The sequence below is a fragment of the Megalobrama amblycephala genome, linkage group LG10 (genome assembly GCF_018812025.1).
Source record: "Megalobrama amblycephala isolate DHTTF-2021 linkage group LG10, ASM1881202v1, whole genome shotgun sequence".
NCBI classification, from domain to species: Eukaryota; Metazoa; Chordata; class Actinopteri; order Cypriniformes; family Xenocyprididae; genus Megalobrama; species Megalobrama amblycephala.
In genome coordinates, this window is record NC_063053.1 from 35,609,463 (window position 1) to 35,628,100 (window position 18,638).

At 41.9% G+C, this 18,638-nt stretch overlaps 1 protein-coding gene across 5 annotated transcripts in view; it reads left to right on the forward strand.

The window, feature by feature from the left end:
- col21a1 (collagen, type XXI, alpha 1) overlaps window positions 1-18,638 on the forward strand; it is a 76,365-nt gene that overhangs the window by 33,463 nt on the left and 24,264 nt on the right. For 4 of the 5 annotated variants that reach the window (XM_048205901.1, XM_048205903.1, XM_048205905.1 and 1 more), the window contains 4 exons: window positions 8,281-8,334; window positions 8,881-8,934; window positions 9,020-9,073; window positions 10,596-10,649. In XM_048205901.1, coding sequence (XP_048061858.1) covers window positions 8,281-8,334; window positions 8,881-8,934; window positions 9,020-9,073; window positions 10,596-10,649 — 216 coding nt within the window. The remainder of the gene's footprint in view (window positions 1-8,280; window positions 8,335-8,880; window positions 8,935-9,019; window positions 9,074-10,595; window positions 10,650-18,638) is intronic. The other variant, XM_048205904.1, reaches the window with a different exon arrangement.

An 18,638-nucleotide genomic window follows, 5' to 3' on the forward strand; every position in this document is an offset into this window, starting at 1 on the left:
TTCCTCACACAGCTGACCACTGACTCTCCTCAGCTGGCGACTCACTTTCCTCACGCAGCGAACGACTCACTTTCCTCACGCAGCGAACGACTCACTTTCCTCACGCAGTGAACGACTCGATTTCCTCACGCAGCTGACCACTGACTCTCCTCAGCTGGCGACTCACTTTCCTCACGCAGTGAACGACTCACTTTCCTCACACAGCTGACCACTGACTCTCCTCAGCTGGCGACTCACTTTCCTCACGCAGCTGACCACTGACTCTCCTCAGCTGGCGACTCACTTTCCTCAACCTGTATGAGTTTCTTTCTTCTGTTGAAATAAAAATATATATTGAATGTCAGTAAACAGACAGCTGACTGTAGCGTCAACTGTCTTCAAAATATCATCCTTTTTAGTTCAACAGAAGAAAGAAACTCATATAGGTTTGGAACAACTAGAGTGTAAGTCAATGATGACAGAATTATCATTTAGGTTTAACTATCCCTTGAAATTGATTGTCATGGCATTTTTTTTTTTTTTTACCTTTATAAAAAAGGTCATTTTAAACCTTGGCTATCAATTTCATGTTAATTAGAATAACTCACTGTAGGGCTTTTACCATTATTTTTAGATACTAAAGATACATTTTTGATTTGCAGTTGTCACGCTTAAACACTGGTTCTGCAGATTTTTTGACATTTCAAAATTGCATTGTTTTTGTAACACATTAGTTTAATGTATCTTTAGTTAAAGTTATATATTTTATCAACATTTGAACTTTGCAAAAAGGGAAATGTCACTTTTTCAGAATATTGTATATTAAAGATGATTTGTAAAATCCACAAAAGCTTTATAGATCTTTATTGTAAAGTTGTTAAACAGTGTTATTCATGCTTGTTTTGCACATTCATATTCAATTTTATACATGCATCTAAATGCCACTTCTGATGCAGATTTCCTCTGCCGTGGAAAAAATTATGCTAAAAGCCCTACAGTGAGTTATTCTAATTAGCTTAACATGAAATTGATAGCCAAGGTTAGGGGAAAATTACCTTTTTTATAAATGTAAAAAAAAAAAAATGCCATGACAATCAATTTCAAGGGATAGTTAAACCTATAATTCTGTCATCATTGACTTAAAGGTCCCGTTCTTCGTGATCCCATGTTTCAAACTTTAGTTAGTGTGTAATGTTGTTGTTAGAGTATAAATAAAATCTGTAAAATTTTAAAGCTCAAAGTTCAATGCCAAGCGAGATATTTTATTTAACAGAAGTCGCCTACATCGAACGGCCAGTTTGGACTACATCCCTCTACTTCCTTCTTTAATGACGTCACTAAAACAGTTTTTTGACTAACCTCCGCCCACAGGAATACACAAGAGTTGCGTTTGTAGAGTGTGTTTGTCGCCATGTCGTCGAAACGCTGTTATTTTCATCCCGCAGTCCAATCACCGGGTCTGATTCCGGCTCAAATTGATAGGGTAAAATTAAAGACATGTTTAAAATAACACGAGCGCATGCATCTCCACGTTATGGTAAGAGGCGTGACTTTTCCGGGCACGGTGCGCTCAGAGCTGTCAAATCACAACACAGGAACCGCTGGCACAATCAGAACTCGTTACGTATTTCTGAAGGAGGGACTTCATAGAACAAGGAAGTCATCAGCCCATTTTTATGACAGTGGAAACAGCGGTATACAGATAAGTAAATTATGTGAAAAATACTGTGTTTTTTTACACGCGAAACATGAACACATGTTATATTGCACACTATAAACAATCAAAGCTTCAAAAAACCACGAAAAACGGGACCTTTAACTCTAGTTGTTCCAAACCTATATGAGTTTCTTTCTTCTGTTGATTCCGTCTATACCGCTCTAAAAGAGCACACCCAAGCGCCATTTTAACGGCGGCGGCGTTGTTTTAAATGCCGCGCCACGCTTGTGGCACCTGCAGAGCCCCTCTGCAGGACGATGACGGCCATGGTGAGTGCGTCGGATGTCTGGGCAAGTCCCACGCGGAAGCCGCACTCACCGAGACTTCATGCCCGCACTGCGAGTGCATGAATCTCGCTTCTCTCCGCGCTAGGATCGCTTTCTTCACTGAAAGCGGCTCCGCCTCCCGTGCCTTCCCGTCTTCTTCCTCCCACGAGCCGGCCAGGAAGAGACAGCGAGGCAGAGGAGCTCAGCGCCCGGAGTTGGGGGAGCTTACGCCGGCCCAGCGCCCGCCTACCTCTCCCTCTCCCGTGAGAGAGCCATCCCCTGTCCTCTTCGCACGCCCGGAGCAGCATCCCTCAGCGGAAGCGAGTGACCTCGTCTCCTTCGGCGGCTCGGAGGATGAGCAGCTCGACGACTCCATGTCGCTCGCAGCATCTGAACCGGAGGAGTGGGCCGGCGAGGAGGAGCCTGCCCCCCTGCCGTCACTAGAGCCCATTGACTCCAGGCCAGGAACGGATGCCGAATTACTCCTCATCCTCTCCAAGGCCGTTGAGGAGCTCGACCTGGAATGGGCTGCACCTGAAGAGCCGACTCGCAGTAGGCTGGATGAGTGGTTTCTGCCGGGGCCCCGCCAGACCCCTCGCCAGCGATCTGCGCCCTTCTTCCCTGAGGTCCACGCGGAGCTGACGAAGTCAAGGAAGAACAAGGAAGAAAGAGGATGGGGTTAAGTCTCGCCACGGCCGGACCACCCCAAAAGCTCTCTCGCATGCATTCCCCGCCACCTCGCTTAGTTCCGGGTGTTGGGAATCATCGGGTCACGTGCCCTGGGCCCACAGATGTTGCGCCCACACAAACCGCCGTTTTAATGGCGAACCCAATATTTTTAAATTCCCAAAAAGAGAGCAAATTTCCTCATCCTGTAACGACGGTGGAAAGACCCCTGCACAGAGGTCTGTCACCTGACGCTATTCAGCCACTGGTCACACGGGTCGAGGCCTGGCAAGCCATCCCAGGAGTGTCAGAGTGGGTCATAGGGACCATATCCCGTGGCTATTCTCTGCAGTTCGCCCGAAGGCCCCCGCGCTTCAGCGGTGTGGTCACCACTTCAGTCAAAGCGGACGACGCGCATGTCCTCCGTGCAGAAGTGATGTCTCTGCTACAGAAGGGAGCCATAGAAATTGTTCCCCCAGCAGAAAGCGAGTCGGGCTTCTACAGACCCATCTTAGATCTCAGGCTTCTAAACCTCTCCCTCATGAGACGGAAGTTCAGAATGCTAACGTTGAAGCAGATCCTCGCGCAGATCCGCCCCGAGGACTGGTTCTTCTCACTGGACCTGAAAGATGCATACTTTCACATCCAGATAGCCCCCCACCACAGGCGATTCTTGAGATTCGCCTTCGAGGGTGTGGCCTATCAATACAATGTCCTGCCCTTCGGGCTGTCTCTAGCTCCCCGCACGTTTACCAAGTGCATGGACTCGGCGCTTCTCCCTCTGAGAGAGATGGGAATCCGAGTTTTGAATTACCTTGACGACTGGCTCGTACTGGCCCAGTCTCGTACCGAGTTAGAACACCACAGATCCGTGCTCCTCAGCCACCTTCAGTGCCTGGGACTCAGGGTCAATTTTGCCAAGAGCTCGCTGCTCCCCAGCCAACGTATCACGTTCCTGGGCGCAGTCTTCGATTCAGTCCATATGAGGGCTGTAGTCTCTCCAGAGCGCGCTCTGATGATTCAGAAGCTCTTGGCATCGATCAGGAACAATGTCTGTTACCCTCTGAAGTCCTTCCAGAGGATGCTGGGAGTGATGGCTTCCGCCTCCCCGGTACTGCAGCTCAGCCTCCTCCGAATGCGGCCTCTGCAATACTGGCTGAAACTCAGGGTTCCACTGCATGCTTGGCGGCATGGCCGCTTCTTAGTCAGGGTCAATCAGGCCTGTGTCACAGCTCTGAGACCTTGGACAGACCCCAGCTGGCTCAAGCGTGGAGTTCCCCTTCAGGCGGTGTCAAGAAGGAGGGTGCTCTCGACGGAAGCCTCCAACATGGGTTGGGGAGCCGTTTTCGAGGGCAGACCGGCCTTCGGCTCGTGGACCCACGAGCAGAGCCATCTGCACATCAACTGCCTCGAGATGCTGGCAGTAGAATGCACCCTGGCCGCGTTCCAGAAGTTCCTGAAAGGACACCACATCCTGGTCCAATCGGACAGCATGACGGTCGTGTCGTATATAAATCACCAGGGAGGCCTGTCGTCCAGCCGCCTTTGTGCCCTGACAAAGCGCCTCCTCGAATGGGCAGCGCCCAGGCTATGGTCGCTCAGAGTGACCCACATACCTGGAAAATCAAACTTGGGGGCAGACAAGCTGTCACGGAGCAATGTCCCCTCGGACGAGTGGATGCTCCATCCCCAGACGGTTCAGAAAATATGGGAAATCTTTGGGAAGGCAGAGGTAGACCTCTTCGCCTCAGAAGACACTTCTCACTGCCCAACCTTCTTTTCAAAGGAAAAGGATGCGCTGGCCCACTACTGGCCCTCCTATATGCCTTTCCCCCGATCGCGATGATTCCTTGCGTCATCAGACGGATTAGGGAAGACAAACACAGAGTCCTCCTGGTGGCCCCACTCTGGAGGACCCAAATCTGGTCCTCAGAGCTGTTCAGGCTCTCCACAAGAGCCCCATGGCCAATCCCCCTGAGACGAGACCTCCTCTCTCAGGCAAAAAGGACAATCTGGCACCCCCAACCCGAGCTATGGGCTCTGCACCTGTGGTCCCTCGATGGGAGCCGATAGATCTCCCTGGGAACATTCTGCACACCATTTCTCAAGCTAGAGCTCCGTCTACCAGGCGTCTCTATGCTCAAAAATGGTCGGTCTTCGTTGACTGGTGCTCAACGCGCAGCGTCGACCCTGTGGAGAGTGACATATCTCAGATATTGTCTTTCCTCCAAGAACGGCTGGACAGAGGTCTCACCCCTTCCACGCTCAAGGTCTACGTTGCAGCCATTGAAGCGTTCCACGCCCCTATCGCTGGCCAGACGGTGGGAAGAAACGGCCTCATTGTCCGTTTCCTAAGAGGTGCTAGGCGTCTTAACCCCCCTAGACCACTTACCGTTCCCTCTTGGGACCTCTCCACTGTCCTTGCAGCCCTCAAGGGTCCGCCCTTTGAGCCGCTACGGTCAGCTGATCTCCGGCCCTTAACGCTCAAAACCGCTCTGCTACTCGTACTGGCATCGGTTAAGCGTGTCGGAGACCGAACCGTTCAGGCAATCGGACCAGCTCTTCGTCTGCTTTGGAGGCCGCACCAAGGGGTCTCCGGTCTCAAAGCAATGCCTCTCGCGTTGGATAGTCGACGCGATTGCTCTATGCTACTCCTCTATGGGCCCCATAAGAGTAAGAGCCCATTCCACTAGAGGCATGGCCTCATCCTGGGCGTGGTCTAGTGGTGTTTCTCTCAAAGACATCTGTGACGCAGCCGGCTGGTCCTCGCCGTCCACTTTTGTCAGGTTTTACAACTTGGACATCCCGACCTTACATGCTCGGGTCCTCTCGGTGTGATACGACGGCCTCTTCGAGCCCCGTCGTCACGCCTCCTCAGGGGTCTCCCTGCTCCTGTACCTAGGGTTCGACGGCCTTGGCCCCTCACGTATCCTCTGGGCCCTCTCGCGCCCATGATATGTTTTGTCGTTCCCTGTCGTGGCACGGCGTGATTGTATTCATTCCCCATACGCAGTATGAGTGAGAGTATCGAAAGGGAATGTACTCGGTTACGTACGTAACCTCGGTTCCCTGAGATACAGGAACGAGTACTGCGTTTTATGCCGTGCCCCGACACTGCGGCTCAGTGTCGTCGCTTCAGTCGAGTTTTAACTGAATCCCATGGCGAAACGCCGGCTTATATAGCCATAAGCCACGCCCGTTTTGGCGGGCTTGTTGGCGCGCTGTTTCGCCATAGGTTCGCGCAACTACGCCGCGCCGTCATTGGTTCAAAGAGTTTCATTCCTTTGAGCCAATAGACGTGCAGTTACACTGCGCTATTGAAAAAGGCTTCAGCGAGGAGGAAAAAGGAGCTTTTCCCCCATACGCAGTACTCGTTCCCGTATCTCAGGGAACTGAGGTTACGTACGTAACCGAGTACGTTTTCTGTTTTAGTGGCGTGATCCACAATCCCTCCCCCACCCCCGCCTTTTTAATGTCTTATTAAAACGAATTCGAATCGAACGCTTCGAATCACTGATTCGTAAAGGTTTGGAAGCTTCAGGAAGCAGTGTTTCTAAAGCGCCCATCCTAAAAACAGCCCCAAAATGAGAGGTACATTTATAACAAGATTATTTTCTGCTATTTCTATTGTTTCGCATGCACACCCCATGCTGTGCTTCAGCTTTTTTATGTTTATTTGCAGGTTATGATTTACTAGCACGTTTGTTATGTGAATTGTCCTATTAATGTGGCTATATTTGGGAACTGCAGTGGCCCAATATGTAAGACTGTAGCATTAGATAACAAAGCAAGTGGAATTTATTTTAAAGAAAGAGCATGAGCACACAAAAAGTCCATACTGTTTCAAATGAAGACATTTGAGTATCCTGGCTGTCAAAGTAGAACATGTCCATAACTCGAAGGGATGTTCACAGATGCCAGACTGTTTGTAGTGACATTAATATATTTGTATGCATGATTTAGAATTTTCCAAATACTACTGTATAACTTTGTGTACCAGTTTGAACTCAATTTTGAATTAAAGGCACAATATGTAAGATTTTTAAATTAAAATATTCAAAAACCACTAGTGTTATTTTGTGTACTTACATTATCACAAACGTTTCCAACAATGTTTAAATGCAGAAAAAAAACAGGAAACGGACTGTGTCGTTTCGTACCCTGTCAATGACTTCATATCTGTGTTACCCTCAATTTCCAGACTTTTTACTTCTGTAGAAACCATGGAAACACCAAAGATGCTTTAAAATATTATGTGTTTTATTAGACAGGTGAGCAACTGTTTGGATACATTTATCGACAGAGAAGTAATCATTGATATATAGCTCAACACGATTAGTCTTATTGTTTGAATCGCTTGAAAGAAAGAAAGAAAGAAAGAAAGAAAGAAAGAAAGAAAGAAAGAAAGAAAGAGCTCTTTCCATCATACAGTATGTATATTTTTCATTAATTGCATGTCATTTAGCAACACAAGCCATCAAGTTTTTATTAATTTGACATTCTAATATTGATCTAGATTACTGCAGTGTGCAACAAGTCTCTTATACCAGCCACAGAGTGAACACACAGAGTAACATTATAACAACTTTCAACACACTCAAAAGTATGATTCGGGTGTGCCTCATAGGTCCTGAAAAGTGAAGCTTTGGGCTCTTTGATCGCCCCCTGGTGGCTGGATGCAGTACAGGTCATAAACCCCACACTCTCCATGTAAAGGAAAGGCACATGAGTCAAAATAAAAAAAAAAAAATTACACTTCCAATAACATTTTTCGAAAGATGGTTTGGTCATTTACGGTAGTTGTTATCACGCTGATATATATTCAATTGTTCGTTTTTTGTGATAAGTTTGATTTTAGCTAGCAATTTATTGCAATAGGAACGGGATGTGTCGTTATGATTGACAGTTGTGATTGACAGCTTCTCTGAGGACTGTCGGAGCTTCGAGGGGAGATTGACGATAAATAATCAATTATTAATTTTCGATTTCTGTGTTATTTCACACAGACAAAAGTTGTTCAGCAGTAAACTGTACTAACCGACCTACAGGATCTGACGGATCACTGAGCTTTTTTTGGTAATGTTAAACGTGGGCTTTATAAGCTAATTAATAAATGTTTTTAGCTAATTAATTATTTTTATGGGTATAAAATAATAATTAACAGGATAAAACTAGTGATAGCCTACTCTAATTAATTATAGAGCACTGTCTACAGCAATCGATCTCCTGAAACGTTAGTTTAACTTTATTTAAAATGGCAGGACCGTTTCTGACGATTTAGAGTTGTTTCTAGTGGCATATTATATTGAGTTTATCTACTGAATTTGCTGTTTCAAAAATATTATTGCTCTAGAAACAGAATAACCTATTATTTTATAGATAGAATTTTAAATTGTGTATAATTTATATAGCCTATTTAAAATATATCAATGATGACGCAGACATCCGAGCGGAAGTTTGATACCTCGCCTCCGCCTCCGGGCTCCACTGACGATTCCTTCTGCACACGCCCAGGCTCCAAACTGAGGTTTTTGTGTAACATGTCAACGCCCAAAAATTACATATTGTTCCTTTATGGTCACCCAGATAATTTATTTTCTTATATTTTCACTGAAAATTAACGCTTTACATTACACTGTGTTTTCTCTCTAGGGATCAGCTGGTCATCAAGGCATGCAAGGACCACCAGGCAAAGATGGGCAAGTGGTATGAATAATTTCCTCTTAAATATCTAACTCCATACAGAGCAAAGAGCTTATCCTTTTTATTTCCAGCTCTCTCAGCTCTCAAAGGCAATTTTCTTTAGGCCTGTTGACATGAAAATTTGCATTCAGGATAAATGTGGTCAGTGCTTCTCCATGTCACCGCCTGACCCATAATGCTTTGTGGTCTTGTTCTAAGGCTGTTTGTGTAAACACTGACTTCGGATTTGTACTATGCCTCAGCTCTTTATTGGATATTTTCTTAGCCCTCCTCATATCTATAATTCTTCTGGGATACTAGCTAATGAACACTTGGGGCTTTCCTTGCATGATCTTGGTTATTAAATTAGTCCGTGTCCTGAAAAGTACTGATAGAATGTTGGAAAGAAACATGATATATTACATGTTTAGGGAGATGCTGGTATGGATAAATATAACAATATTTTTCAAATAACAAATCTTTTAATGACTTGAACAGCTTTGCAACCTCATCCGTTTGTTTTGTTCCAATACTCTTTTTTTGCATTAACTGACATATTGTCTATCTTAGGGAGAAAAAGGGAGTAGAGGCCTTGCTGGTCCACCTGGATATCCAGGAGAGCCTGTATGTATATCACTTCTCCACTTCATTTTTTTAAGTGGTCAGTAATTATGCTTTAATGCCTTTGTGTGTGTGTGCGTTTATCAAGGGAGCACCTGGCAGGGATGGAAAAGACGGAATTCCAGGAGGAATTGGTCTAAAGGTGTGTACCGATCTAGTTCTTCTCACTATAAAAAACTCAACAAGTTTATTGGCTTCCTTGAACTGCGAACATGGACCATTGAGAATATTTGGCAAGTCCACTTCGAGGAGGCTACGCAAGATGGCGTATTATTTGACAGAATTGCATGAAAAAAGTATGCTAGGACAGAATCTCCATATGGAAAGCCATAAAAGGTTTGCACCATTGTTTCCTCTTTCATGCTGATCTACACAGTCTTTTTCCATGTGTACAGATGGCTTTTATTGAACCAAGCTGTTCATCGACATCTTGGTGGTTGCCTATATGATAAATCCTGGATTATATGCTTGGTTTCAGATTTTCTTTAAACATGCACTACTCCATTAAATTTCAGCCAGAGAAAAGCAGTATAGGCACCAGTGCATCTCAACAATGTCTTTCCATAATTAATAATCATTGTGTTATCATTGTGTTATGCTTAAACATTCCTTGCTTACACACCTTCTTGTCTAACATATCTCTTGCTTTAAAGGGTTGTTTCATCCAAAAATGAAAATTATCCCATGATTTACTCACCCTCAAGCCATCCTAATGTGTATATGACTTTCTTCTTTAAGCCAAACACAATCTCAGTTATATTAAAAAACATCCTGGCTCTTCCAAGCTTTATAATGGGAGTGAATAGTAACACAGATTTTGAAGCCCAAAAAAAGCACATCCATCCATCCATTAATAAAGTAATCCACACACCTCCAGGGGTTAATAATCACTGGCTTCCATACGCAAGTCGAAGTCGAAGAGTGAACTTTGATCCGAACATGAGGTATTGATGAATGCGGAAGAGCAGAGGATAGAGAGAAAGAAAACAACAACAACAACAACAGAAAACACACCAGTCACAAATTAGAAGTCTAAATCGAGATTTTTTTGAAGAGAAATATCAATGGATTACTTTTATGATGAATGGATGTGCTTTTTTGGGCTTCAAAATCTCTAAAAATCTATTCACTCCCACTATAAAGCTTGGAGGAGCCAGGATTTTTTTTTTTATATATAACTCTGATCATGTTTGGCTGAAAGAAGAAAGTCATATACACCTAGGATGGCTTGAGGGTGAGTAAACGATGGGCTAATTTTCTTTTTTGGGTGAACTATCCCTTTAAGAGACATCAATAATGTTTTTCAGTGCCTCATGTTCTCACAGTCATGAGACACCAAGATCTGGTGTATCCGCAAAACACACTGGTGGCTTGATTTTATTCCCAGCAGATTTAGTGGCATGCCATTTTTTCCAGCATCTTGTTTATAATAATAAAAAAAGATGCATGTGAAATGTAATGTTCTCAGTATTGTGTACATGAAAAATGTGCTCAGTGTTGTTTATATAAACAGTTGTTGCACCCACATTCAGAGGTCGACAAGTTAAATGTAATGTAAATGTAAATAACTTTCCAATAAATTTCGAGCACTCCTATCCACCCTCAGCCCCCCTCAGATAAAGAGTTGAACTTTTATTCTAACTATGTGATCTTTGTCTCTTCAGGGAGATCCAGGACCTCCTGGAATTCCTGGCGTGGATGGAAGAGAGGGACATCCTGTGAGTATATCTTAAAGCAGCTAAGATCATTGCCAGGTGTTTTAGTGGGTGGACCACATTGAAGTGCAAGCTGTCGAACAATACCGGACAGCATTTGAGCATAGAAACTTGTGAGAAATACAATTTTTTTTACTGCATCTAATACCATGTTCCAGTTTGTCTGACTGAATTGACATGATTTGAAGTCTTATTGGTGGTTAAGGCTTTGCACCTGGACTGGGCAGAAGAAGATTTCCATGTAGCCTGAGAAAAAACTAGGAGTGACTCAGCAATGCAGTTTAGCAGATTAGCTCTGGCAGATGAACTCTTCTTTAGAAAAATAGGTCTAAGACCCATAGTTTTGTGGCTCTACTGGGAGAAGGTTTCGAGTATAATGAAAGTCTGCTAACTGGAGCCATCTTGCTGGTCTTGGAACAAACAGACTAAATATATACAATACATTGTCTTTCATTTTAATTGATCTAGTTCATTCTCAGCATTTGCTTCAGGATCCAGATTTTACATTGAACATCAAGTGGTTAACCCAGCGTTACAAAACCTGATCATACAAAACCAAATGTCCTTATAATCAAATCTAATGTTTAGAATTATCCAATAATCATCAGCAATAGTTAATCTAATTCTAAGTTCATTCCTTTGCTAATGTTGCTCAGCTTTGTTCCTACATACAGTTGTGGCAAAAAGAGATATCTACATAGATGTCTGATTTAACCAGTTATCAATATTTAATTGGTTTAGTAACATCACATGTTGTCATCTCAAGACTACAGTATTACAACATTGTGTGAACGCAGCATTAAACTGCTTGCCCTTTTACAGCAGATTTACTTCACAAATAACCAAAATATGATTTTCATTTGCAATAATCGGTACTAAAACTCAGAATTAGTAACCTACTTTCCGCAGCAGGCATGCACACGTCCATTTTCCTCTGGCGATATCCCGGTTCTTGGCTCGTTTTGACTGGGTTGTTGTCAATGAAATGATTCAAGAACAGCTGCAGTCGGATAAGTCTGTTCGTGAATTAATCTTTCAGTGCAATTTTCCAAAGTTTTTCAGTTGGATTAAAGGGTTAGTTCACCCAAAAACAAAAATTCTGTCATTAATTACTCACCCTCGTGTCGTTCAAAACCCGTAAAACTTTCATTCATCTTCAGAACGCAAATGAAGATCTTTCTGATGAAATCCGAGAGATTTCTGTCCCTCCATTGACAGCTACGCAACTATCACTTTGACGCTTCAAAAAGTTCATAAAGAGATCGGAAAACTAATCGATATGGATTGAGTGGTTTAGTCCAAATTTTCTTGATCACTTTATATGATGAACTGATTGAATTTAAGCTTTTATTCACATATCAACATTGATCAGGGAACATAAACAGAAGCTCAACCGAACCCACTTGATGCACAAGAACTAACAAATAGTTTTCCGAAGATGAACGAAACTCTTACAGGTTTGGAACGACATGAGGGTGAGTAATTAATGACAGAATTTTTATTTTAGGGTGAACTAACCCTTTAAGGAATGGCTCGCCTTTATTGCATGTGTGGTGTGTTTGGTATAATTATGTTAGATATTATTGGGCAAAAAAAAGGGCCAAAAATGGCTGAACACTAAGCTTTTAATTGTCTTAACCAAAATTATTGGTTAGGAAATGAGCAAAATTTAAGCAAATGCGCAACTTAAAAAGCCATTGCTGTCTCAGAAAAACATCAAAGGCCGAATTAAGTTTTTGGCAGAAAATGGGAAGTTGTGTGTGGAAATGATGAATCATAAAGAAACACAAGTTGCATGGTGATGCTCTAGAGCGGCGTCTTCAAAAATGAGAAATATAGTAATAAATGCATCTCTACCACAGTGAAGCATGGAAGAAGAGTGTCATTTCAGCTGCTGGTCTTTCACTGTGAAAAGTCATTTAATGCTTTGGAGTATAGGAGAATATTGCAGAATGTCTTGCTTCCCACAAATGAAAAGTTGTTATTTAAAGAGGAATGATCAGATGTTATTTTTCAACAAGACAATGCTCCTGCACACACTACAAAGATGACCAAGAAGTCCATCAGGTTCATGTTTTGGCCTGGTCAGAGTCCATATTTGAACCCTATAGTGAATATTTGGTCTCACGTTAAACTCAAACTAACTGGGAGACACTTTTCAACTACTCATGAACTGTTTGAAGCCATCGACATTGAGTGGAATGACACAGACTCTACTTCCTGTAAAAAGCTGTCTGCATGTTGGGGAAGGCTATACCATGCTAAGTTATTTTATCTACAGTATTTGTGCAATTTTTGTTAATTTCTTGACCAGTGATTTGTGATTAAAATGGTTAAGACCATTAAAAGACCACTAAATATTTTGCCATTTTTTGGCTTGGCCCTCTTTTTGCCCAGGAGTGTATATATGCATTAATACTCATTGTTAGCTAAGTTTAGATTTTAGCTCTTGTACTATTCTTTTCCAAGGTCATTTATGTCCTTTAATCAATGGAGGGTACTTTTTGCAACAAGTTTCCATGTTCTTTTACTGGTCCCTGCAGAGCAAATTCAGACCAAACATCTGCTTCCGCTTATCATGGAAATGCACCAAGGTGGCTTTGTTGGATATGCTAAAATTGTAAAACATTGTTTATTTTGCTGTTCATTCATAAACCACCAAATGTTGCTTTCCTATTCAGCCTCTCAAGAGGCTATTTAAATGATTTTTACCATTAGTCTTTAAACAATGAATCATAAACATGCAATGGCCCCAAAAAGAATGATAAAAATTGGTAATACTTTTTGTTGGTTCATGATATCTTATGCATTATCTAATTGAACCTTATTGGAAATTGTTACCGGATTGTTAGCGGATAATTAAATATTTGCTCACTTAATAATTTCATTGCATTCAGTGACAAATTATAAAACAAGCAATAAGCAAATGACAACCCTGTACACACACATTGGCGATAGAATCGCCATTGGCTAGTAATTGTTTTGTGTACTTGCCAGACTTAGCCAGCAGTGGCTTCTGCTTAGTCTTAAAAGCTTTATTTCCAAACTAATTCTGTCATCTTGACAGGAATATCTCTTTGCATACGTGTGAGAGAAAGAAGCATAGTGTGTGCTGTTTGCCATGTCGGGCATCTGCAGACAGTTTACACTGCATGAGGCTAGATCTTTCCTCTGAACTCACTTTTTTGAGTGGTTTTTGCAATGGCTTATCCAAATGGTGTCAGTGTGATTTTAGTGTATGTAAATGCAGTTTCCCCTCAAATTCACACAGGTGTCCTAGCAGGGTAACAACGGGTGTAGTTCATCACATTAACTTTGGACATGTTCCAATAACTTTTAACTAACAAAAGTGTCCAAATATTAAAAGCTACTTTGAAACCTTTGAAAATACTTTAAAAAGTGTTGTTGTACTAGCTTTAAAATGAATGGCAGTGTGTTAAGTGTCTAAATACGTTTAGGGCCACTGCACTGTATATGTTATATTTTCCCTCTGTGGATAATGCTCTATGCCCTGCTCAATAAGTGCCTGCCAATAACAATTTACAGCATCAACATTTGTGGTACTGATGTCTAAACATTGTACTTGGCTTAAAAGCTGCTTAAAACGTTTATGCATTGATTCTTGTTTCGCTTCAGTAAGATAATGTTCAGAAGGTACTGCCGGAATCCTGGCAGATGAAATCAAACAGCTGTTTCTCAGTTTCTTACAGACCTACAGCACACAAAGAAATGGTATATAAAGAAAGAGATGCATATAGTCAGAACATCGCTAGTTCAAAAAGTGGTGGTGGTGGTGGGGGGGGTGTTCTTTTATAAGATATATACCAGGGGTCTTCAACGTTTTTCAGGACGTTTTTTCAGCGATCTATCACACCATATTTAAGAGCGCCAAAATGACATTTATTGTTTGAGTTTCATTATAAAATTATCAGAATTTTAAAGTTGTCACTTTGCTTCATATTAAAAGTAACAAAGTGCAAACTTTTTGTGATTATGGGATGGCAGGCGCGCTACAAATGATAAGTGAAGTTTTGTTCACGCTGTGCATCAACAGAAAACAGCACACACTAAAAGGTTTTAGATTTGAGAAACCATATCATTACTGATTAAAATCGAGAAATTCATCCAGAGTTGGTGTCCACACAGCTGACATGTTTAACTACTGTAGCTTATCCACGATGTGTGTACGAAATAGATTAGACTACTTAAATGTCTGTTTTGATCACTCATTTCGGCCCTCCAAAACCATTTTGACCCAAAACCGATTTCGATTGAAAATGTTTGGTAGCTGAAATGTTGGTGCATCGCTAGTCTTTACTTATACAAATGATCAGAATAGAATTTCAAAAAATATTTTGATATGAATATTTTTCTATGAATCTGTTAGACTGCATTTGCATTGCTTAATGCATATCTATTTTGACATGCCATATTTTTTGTCTCGTGCTATGGTTATCACTATGTCACTATTTTCAAGAGTGAATCCTGAATTTATGTGTAGATGTCACTTCCAAAAATATACAGTATGGAATTGGCTGTCGGTCTTCTTAGCATCATGAAAAACAAAACTTTTATTTATTGGATTATATACAGTACAGCTTTGAAAGAGTACAAACACTAAAAAGCTGTCACTTATCTCAGTTCATCACAATCTCACAAAGTTAATTTTTAATCAATAAAGTTGTCTACTTTGCACAATGAATCTCTTAGTACCATTCTGTTTATACTTTGTTATAATGAGAGGATTTGTGAACATGCAGAACTGATCAGTGAACAAAAACGTCTCAGGTTACACATGTAACCATGGTTCCCTGAGAAGGGGAACGAGACACTGCGTCTGAAGACACTTTGCAGAACGCCTTGGCGTGATGATGTCTGAAGTATAAGTAAAAACACGACAATGTATTTGGCCTGCGACAGCATGTGAATTCACTCTAGTGTGACCGTGAATACAAAAGGAACACCTGGAGTACACATCATCAACACTTTTGTCTGAAGGTGACCTGACCAGGTATAACCGAGGCATGGCAGCAAGTGTCTCGTTCCCCTCCTCAGGTAACCATGGTTACATGCATAACCTGAGACATTCCCTTTCAATTGGGAACTCGCACTACATCCAAAGACACTTTGGGGAACGAATACTCACTCTGCCATGCTGAGGGAATAACTGCCTGAAGACTATAACAACCACAATGAAGGCTCAACGGACTAGATACCAGATGCCGATTCCCTCACTCGGGTCAACACTGGACTGTCAGTGACACTATTCCCTAAGGCCAAAAACCTAAAATGGCTTATGCCCCAAGTAGAAAAGAAAGCAGGGCAGAGCTCAGTTCTGGTAATACCAATCTGAATGATAAGCATTACCTTTAAGGGAATACAGGCAAAGTAATACAGGCCTTCACCTTGTCACTATACTAGGGGGATCTGGTTCAACCCCTGATGACCCCAGGTGAGCTGAAAGAGATGTTCACCCTGCCTGACTCGAAGTCAGCATCTCTGAGCCAAATTAAAAAATGGCCTGAGATGGGTCAAAGGACAGTTTATCAAGGCGGCTTCCCAAAGGGCCAAACACTTGATGTCAATGTTAAGATGAAGCTCATGTGAGTGGAGGCCTCAACAGAAAAACTCTCTAAAGCAAGAGGAGGCCAAACATACTCAATTTCAAATACTGCTTGCCAAGGCAGTCTTACAGAAGGCCGAACACTTGATGTTGCAGTCTGACATAAGCCCAGATGATCAGAGGCCTCAGCAAAATGACCCTTATAGTGAACGGAGGCTAAGCATACTCAACTTAATAGACGACTTATCAAGGTGGCCAACAGAAGGCCAACACTTGATTTCACTGTTAAACCAGGGCTAAACTGAGTGGAGGCCTCAGCAGAAAGACTCTCTATAGTGAGAGGAGGCCAAACACACTCAATTTCAAGACAGTTTACCAAGGCAGCCTCACAGAAAGCCGGACACTTGATGTTGCTGTCTGACTTAACCCAGATGTCAGTCATAGTGAACCCCAGAGATATCACTGTCTAATTTGAGTCAAACACTCAATGTTCCTGTCTAAGTGGAGCTCAGGTGAGGGAGCAGAGGCCACAGAAAAATGACTCTCAAAAATGAGAGGAGGCCAAACACACTTGATTCCAATGACAGATAACCAAGACGACCTAACAGAGCAACTATAAATATGGCAAATATGGCCTTAACCACAGAAATGTATGTCACATAGCATTACATATGGTCATTATAAGAATGATTGTAAATAATGAGGCATTGCTAGTCCTAATTTGAATAATTTATTGGCTGCTGACAAATGCAAGTCTTGTCCACCGTCCTGATTATTTTTAAAAGGCTCATTCATTGCTTTTTTTTTTTTTTTTTTTGCTTTTTTTCCCCTGATACAAAAATAGAATGCAGAGCTTGAACTGCTGGCAAACTTCGAAGTGAAGGAAATGTTTTCTGCAGATTACATGGAAGCACATACATCATGAAGAGGAAGCATTCAAAGAGGAAATGTGCAAGACCACAGAGATGCTTTAAAACGATAAAATGACAAATCTTGGCACATCTTGGCATGTTCTGCAGTTAAACTTAACTTTTCAAAGATCTAAAATGTTATGCTTTCTAAAAGTAGAAAACACAGCCATCAATATCTGCAGTGGTCTGTATTTTGGTTTTTTGAGGTGCAGTTTGATGTTCTTTATTTATTATTTTGGTTCTTTTTGTATCATCATGGACTCCTGGCCAGTAAAACATAATACAAACACACTTTCCAGGGGAAACAGGCCAACCCGGGTGTGTGTCCATAATGATAACATGAAATCTGTCCCTACAGATTTTGCAAAAAATGGTGGGAGTCAGTCTTAACAAGGTACATGGTTGTGTGCGAATGTGTCAGCTGGGAATACACAGAGAGAGAGGTCACTGTGTCTGGGAATGATGGTTTGTTTGCACTGTATTTTATTGGTGGGGCCACTTGCACTATTACATTTATAGCATACTGTTACAGCATACATATGTTGGTCCAACTTGGCAATACAATGCCAGGGGTAAACTAAGTGGTTGCCAGATCATTACTCTGTTGTTTCTAAGGTGTTCTGTGTGGTTGCTTACATATAGCCTATAACACGCTCTCACACATTTATTTATTTAACATTTTGGGAGGAGTAAAATTGATGTGAGGTTTCAACACGCAGATGCATTTACACTTGTCCAGTTTTGACTGGAATGGATCTCAGACCACCTCATGAAGTGATTTGAGTGATCAGATTTAAATCCGTCTTGAAAGTGTTTAAACCTGATCTTTTCACGATCAGATAGATATCAGATTATAGAAAACGCATGAATTGACCAGGTGTAAAAAGTCCCATAGAGTCCTCTCCTAATGAGTTGAGGATCTGGTGTGTTAGATAAGAAAGATGTATAATGTGCAGAGCAGTATGTTCCAAGAGTCATTTCTTACTTAAATTGGAATGTAAAGTCCACATTAGAGGCTTAGTAACTACTAGCTTGTTTGTAACTAATTCCATACTTTATTATTACAAAAGCTTATTGATGCAATTCAGTCAAAGTTCTGAGCATGTGCAATGACATAAAAATGGTGCAATGATGTATGACACGCGAAACAAGCTTTTATTGTTGCTGAAGAATTTTTATTCTAAAATATTCACTCATGGTCCGTGAAGTGGTGTATGACGTTGCTTCGGACTGTCATCCACAGATAGCTTGTTTTTGGTGCAGGAAGGGACGTTTTTACTGCTTGATAAATATAAGCAATGGCTTCATGTGCTCGTTATCTCCTAATTTGGTAAATATTAAGTCTGCTTTTTAAAATAAAGAAAAGAAGCAATGGGAAGGGCCTGACTAGTATGCACACACAGCGGGAAACTCTGTATATTTGTGCAGTGTCAGCATGTCAAAAGATCAAATCTGATTTGTTTTTATTCCGAATGAAACAAAAAGTCTCCATGTAAACGTGTTTTCCAACCCTGTTCT